Source organism: Rhagoletis pomonella, unplaced genomic scaffold (assembly GCF_013731165.1).
Source record: "Rhagoletis pomonella isolate Grant_MI unplaced genomic scaffold, Rhpom_1.0 Rhpom_scaffold_00004, whole genome shotgun sequence".
In the NCBI taxonomy this organism is placed as follows: Eukaryota; Metazoa; Arthropoda; class Insecta; order Diptera; family Tephritidae; genus Rhagoletis; species Rhagoletis pomonella.
Window position 1 is genome coordinate 315,679 of NW_023458558.1, and position 6,740 is coordinate 322,418.

The 6,740-nt window shown below is 34.1% G+C and overlaps 1 protein-coding gene across 1 annotated transcript; it reads right to left on the reverse strand.

Moving 5' to 3' along the window:
* Positions 1 to 2,852: 2,852 nt before the first annotated feature.
* LOC118738361 (AP-1 complex subunit sigma-2-like) lies at positions 2,853 to 3,221 on the reverse strand. Its single transcript, XM_036469284.1, has 2 exons — positions 3,213 to 3,221; positions 2,853 to 3,060 (listed from the first exon to the last, which is right to left on the reverse strand). The coding sequence occupies exons 1-2, from the start codon at positions 3,213 to 3,215 to the stop codon at positions 2,878 to 2,880; spliced, it is 186 nt and encodes a 61-aa protein (XP_036325177.1). The 5' UTR covers positions 3,216 to 3,221; the 3' UTR covers positions 2,853 to 2,877.
* Positions 3,222 to 6,740: the final 3,519 nt, after the last annotated feature.

The window sequence follows — 6,740 nt, forward strand, 5'->3', positions numbered from 1 at the left end:
TGCTGTCACAATACACCACAACCAGAGTGTCCAGATTTAGCGATTTCACGCCCTTTTGGCGGGTTGTGCGATTATATTATAACAAGATCTCATTTTTTAAATAAAAAATTTGTTGAATCTATTTCATGAATTTTATATTAAAAAAAAATCGAGATTTTTGGCGATTTTTTCCAGAAATTGCGTTTTTTTTAACAATCTGGACACCCTGACCACAACTACTATTCAGCGGCTGCGTCGGCAGCGACAGCGTTCGATAGCTTGAGAACAGGGTAGCCAACTCATTTTTGAGAATTCCGCCGAAATTTCGTAAAATCCTTATTTACAAAAAAAAATTAGTGACATATTGCTGGGCTGTGTTTTCTTTTTTTAATGCAATTCAGCTATTTATGTATTAATAGGCCAAACCAAAATTTTACAATGTTGGTCAACAAATAAAGAAAAAAATGTACATATATGTAATGTTTACACACATACAGTGGTCGAGAAAGTTTCAGTCACGCCAAATTGTGTATATTTTTTTGTTATTAATTTGATTCATTTTTTTTTTTTTTAATATAGTTAATTCTTTTACAAAAACAGTACAAATTTCAAACTTTGTGTGATATTAAAAAAAAATTCTACAAACTTTCGTAAAAATTTGAGCTTTTTAATTTGATAATCTAGAAAGATTTTAAATATGCAGCTTTGTAGCCCACTCAAATCTACTAAGTGCAAGTTTCAAGTGGCGAAAAATTTTTGTTTTATTTTTTTCCCGAAAGTGTTGCGGTTTTCTTCCACATAAAAAAGGTGTGTTTATTCGTTATTCGACAAAAAAAAATCTAAATCAACGGTAATATGTATAATTTGTAGAATTACATAATCAGTACTTTTAGTTGCAGTTGCATTTCTTATGCGACTTTTTTACCTCATTATACAGTCAGTGAAGCAAAAAAGAATAAATTAGTTAACACCTAATTCCTCATAAAAAGCAGTTCATCTCCCGATCTGCACGTAAACTGAAATTCCCCACAAAAAACGGTCTATTCCCCGATTCCCCACGCAAACTCAATTTCCCCTCAAATCCCCAAGAGTTGGCTTCCATGCTTGAGGGTAGTCTTGGTAATGATAATTTTTAACCGACTTCCAAAAAAGGAGGAGGTTATCAGTTCGTCGGAATATTTTTTTTTTTTTCTTTTTATGTATGTTACCGCATAACTTTGGACCACGTCAACCGATAATTCTTTCTGCATCGGAAAGGTAGTGTCTCAGAGGTGGTCCCATAATAATCTGGTTGAGATCCGCTCAGTGGATCATGAGATATATATATATATATTTTTTTTTTATATGGGAGTTGAAGTCGGTTTTTTTTGCTAAAAATTACTTGTTGAATTCTGTAAGTTGCAATTGTTCTATTGTTCTATTTTTCTCTTTTCTTTTTACTCTCCTGTTCTCTACTTTTCCTCTTTCTACTACTTATTCATTTCTTTTTTTCTCTAGCTTAAGATGTCTCCTAGCATTAATTCTAATTTAAGATTAAATGTAATATTTATGTAAATTTGTTTTTCTAAATTTATTGTATTTTTCTTGTTTACTGCTAGTATTAATTTCATCTAAAACATAAATACTGTACATGTATCACGCTCGATGCACTATAAAAAGACATTGTCTTAGATGTGCAATACATTGTTTTCTAATAATAATAATAATAATAATTAGGAGTTAAGAAAGGTACTTATAGATCAGCACATATATGTATTTATATATAAATACCTTCAATATGCCGGTTTTGCTACAAACCCTGCTCAAAGGACCTCTGGGGCCACCCAATCGATCCCCGAACAAGGTGAATTTCTTTATGGCCACTTTTCACGACAAATCCAAGCATCAGAACCAATAAAATATTTTTTTACGGCTAGCCGGTGGCCCACTGTGCGACGCCCAGCAAATATATAAAACTCCAGTTTTAACAAACAGGTTTTTATAATTATTTTTTACGCTTTTTTTATGGAAACGAATCTAACTTGAATTTGCCGAAAATATAAATATAATAATACTAATTCCCTCACAAAATTTATGATATATGTATATTGCGTCCATACATTTTTGCGATAATTTTTCAAGTTTATTGTTTTGTTTTAAGTAAAACTGTATTAAAAGATGTTATGTCCCGGTTGTCAAAGCTTTAAGTTCACTAAGCTACGGGAACGGTATTGCCATAATACCATGGGACTTCGGTAACCCAAAAGCTCACTTAGAAGGTACAATCTAAAATGATACAGGTTACAGGAGAAACTAAGGATCATTACAGGCACTTGTACTATGTATTTAGGAATCTGGTCTAGTGACCTATGTCGCTTCTGTGACGCTGCCAAGGAGACTCCATTACACCTCCTTCTGGTGTGTGAGACCGTCGCTCATAGGGGAGAGGAGCATAGGGCATTTAAGACCAAGGGTAGTAGTGCACTTTACGGGAACCAGGGTTATTAGGATTTTTGATTAATTTACGAGTTATTCGCAAAAAAACACTTGCACTTTGCACTTTTCGCGCCATGTTTTGATGAATTTGATGCAAATAAATGCAGTAAATGAAATTTGTTCTCTGGAAAAGGTATTCAGCCCACTTCTTCGGCAACATAGAAAGGAGAATTCTACTGCCTGAGGGTTATAATCCCTAAGTGCGGCTGAAGGCCGCCTATGCAAAAAGCAGTTGGACGCCTGGTTCCGCTAGAGTGCACTTTTGCCCAAGAAAACACTAATTATTCACTTTCCATACAAAAGTTTCGCATACGTCCTCAGATGTGTTTTCTTTATAAAAAAAAACACTTCAAGAACTAAACACACGTTTTTTGTCTGCAACATATTGGAGTTTTAAAACGAGTTAAATTATACATAATTTATTTACCGCTTGTACACAATTTTGCAATCTTTCCACTCCAAGAATGAGCACATTTTAGGCTTCCGTGCCAGTATGGTAGTTACTAATTCACGAGTTATCTTCTTCTTTACCTTATCGGGATAAGCCATGTACCACTTTTGCAATCGTAATTTGCCTTGTCGGCTAAATAGCAACATAAACAGCATCTAAAAATATAATTCATTGATAAACTAATAACAATAAGGTGACATAAACAGAATCTAAAAATTAATTTCTTTAATATACCGATAACAATGGAAAAGGAGGTGTCTTTGTCTTTTCGGCCATTTATTATTTGGGGTGCGAAAACACAACTTACCATACTTAAAAAGTTCACAAATTTTTCGAAATACCAGTGTAAAAATAATTATATTGAGTACGCGATGGATAAAGTTATTTTTCCATTTGATGCCATGGATAACTCGTATTAAATGGAATGTGAAAAATAATTTCGTATAAAAGTGTCATCGATATTCGATATATCGATATTTCATCAAAAACGTAGAGGACATCAGGGATGGAATTCCAAATTTTAAGAAGGGCCAAAAAGGTGTTCGCACGCATGAACCAATTAGAACAGTAGCTCGTTTCTGTAACTTTTCTCTACCGATTATTTCTCTACTAGTAGAGAATATACGTCATTCTCTACTACTCATTAGCCAAGGCGAATTTATATAAGGTGGTGTTACTAGATCATCTGATTTTGTGTATGTGTTTCGCCGCACGGCGTCTGATGCCAAATTAAAAAATTTTGTTTGAGTTTCTACACACACTCTAACTGATTTGGACAGTTTATGCCGCCAAAGCAAAAACAAAATACATGTAAATTTTTGTTTTTGTACTACTGCTATCACCTTATATTAATTCGCCTTGTCATTAGCAGTAGAGAACAGGGCGGCGAATTCATATCTCAATTCGCCTTGGTAGAGAATTGTTACAGAAAAGAGCTACAGATTTCACCGGTCGAGAAACAGCCATTTGTGATAGCATTTGAGACAAAAAGTTTGTGACGTTCGCAATTTTGAAGTTTGCCATTTCTGTTTTGCTTCTTTCTTAGGCTTTCTGCACATTGGTCGTCCAACCATAAGCCCTGTTCGCGTCGCACTATCCAGTAAATCCAGTACTAAATTTACTGGTTTTTTACTGGATGTCGTTTTCGTACGCAAAAACTTGCAAGAAACTAGCAAAAGAGGGGAAATTGAGAGAGCGAAAATGACAGCTGAACTTGCAAGTTTTACTGGAGCAACTATTTGCTAGTAAGAAAAACACTGATGGCATGATGCTTATTGTAAATCACATTAAGAAAATAATTGTTTGTGGTGATTTTAGATTTGCAGTTGACAAATAAACCTACTTTAATATATAATAAGATGGAAAACACTAGTTTTCTAAGAAAATTGCATCGGAAAATAACAATTAATCAGCTGTTCATAAAACTAGCAACTTCTAGCTGGTTTTGCGTTTTCGTACTTTCTTGTATATTTCACTCATTGGGAGTAAATATTGGGGGTACTCTTTATGAATTTGTACAACGATTTTGGATTATCTCCGAAATTTGGTTATTGGCAAGTTACTGGATATTTTTTGCAGGAGAATACGAAACACAACTATAGTTACTTCGTCACAATCATGATGCAACGATTACATGACGACTACATTTTCTCACACTCGGTCGTGATATTTCAATTCATTTGGCGTCTAAAAATGGACTTGGAGCAGGTATTTTCTGTTTTTCTGGTTAATATTTTCGCGAAATATTTACAAAAACCTGCAGTTTTTAAAATATGGACTGTGCTGCAACAATTCTAGACATAATTTTTCAGTAATATCTCCTCTTTTCTTTTCCTGAAATGTATTTTGTGCATGCACACAGAGACTCTTTACAATTTCGTAATATTTCATAGTTAAAACGCTCGTATTTATTGAATTTTATTGCAATTATCCACTTTTTAATAATTTCGACAGATTTTATGCCAAAAAGGGTTTTATTCAAATATTAACTTTTTCACTAATTTTACCCCATAAAATGTAAACAAACAATGCGTGCACAACGATTAGCAAACGACAGTGCCGTACTTATCCGTTTCTGCATCTTCTACGATTTGCCGATAACGGCAAATGTGCAAATCTCCTTTGAAATGCATGTGCTCTGCTCAAAATTTCAGGGAGGGACGATAACGCAACTATGATTGGACGACAAGTTTGCAGATAGCCTTAGAGTTGGTTGTTCAATGTCTGATTAGCACAAATCAAAGGTAGAAGATCCGGTTAAATACAAGGACTGCTTTATCGATCTTATGTTATATTCATGATGTCGAAGACGTGGATAATGATGTTTAACCGGCAAGTAGTGATAACTAGCCATTGAACAACCGGCCCTTAATGTGTATTTTGTCGGTGGTTTATTTCAGTGATTTTTAAGCGATTTTCAATAACTTTTTTGTGCAAATGTAATTAAAAAGAAGTGCGCGGTGATTGGGAGCAAAAACACGTACAAAAATAATAAATTGGTTAGCACAAACATGTGCTACAACATTGCTTGCATTTTTGGCTTTATGCTTCGTCTTCATATTCTTTGTTTATTTTTCATAGAAAATAGCATGGCGGCGAAATTACAAACGTTTCACAGTTTCTCATATAACAGGTTGGCCAAAATATTGAGCTAAGTTACGGAAATTAAGTCTAGGCTAACGGAGCTTTGACAGAAACAAGCAAGTAAACAGCTGATCTATTTAACTATTGAAAATATTTGGCGCGAATTTTTGTTTATCCAGTTTGACAGATGCTAGTTTCTGCTAAAAAAAAATTTTACTAGCAGAAATTAGCAGGAGAGCCAAACAATATAATAGCCTAAGAACGGGAGAGAGCTGATAGTTTCTGCTAGTTTTTTTTGGTTAAGAAACGCCTTCCAGCAGAGATTAGTGATAATTCGTGATACTTATCTGATAAGGAACAAAGCTTATGTTAGCATTTTTGTGTGCGTACGCAAAGCATTCGTATGACGGATGTGGCATATTACGCATTTAAAATTAGTTTTTATTCTATAATTTTGAAAGATATTTTAATTCTCTATCTTTTCATGTCTCAACTATAGCAAAAAGTTGAGTAATAACGAAGATATTGGTCAAAATAAAAAACTGACACTCACGCTCGCATTGAACTGTATATCAGGCTTAAAGCCGCTTTACTATACATTCTTTCCGATTCTGCTAATAGGTTCATTCCTTATCTTTTTGGACTAAAGTCTGAAAAGTGTCAAAATGCCAGAGCGTAAGCAAAATGCGCTCACTAAAAGAGAGTAACAGGAAAAGTAAAGGAACGCAAAAAACCAAATTTTTAGTCCAAAGAATGGCAACAACAAAACTAACGTCAAATAAGAACAGAAATGTATGTACAAAACACATTCACACAAGCACAAGCACAATAAACACTTGCTATATCAATTATTTTTTGCCTCCTTCCAATTTCAATTCATTTCTTTTACTTTTTAGATTATTCTCACTTTTTGCGTATTCTTTAATTTCCGTTAATTTAAATTCAGTTGAGTTTGACACTTTTCAGGATTTTGCCGGAAAAAATTCTTCTGACTAAATCTGACTACTTCGGACTGATGAGAGTCGCTCTCACTGACTGTTGCTCTCTCATTTTTGCTGTCATTTCCGAGTTAAGGAACGCTTTTTGGACTAAATCTGACTACTTCGGACTTTTTCTGACTATTTCTGGGAGATAAGGAACGCGCATAATGACTTTAGGCCAACATAGTTGCCATAAATTCGTTTGAATAAAAGTATTGCCGCTATATATAATAAACATTCATCATATTTGTGACTTTTATTAATTTTGTAAT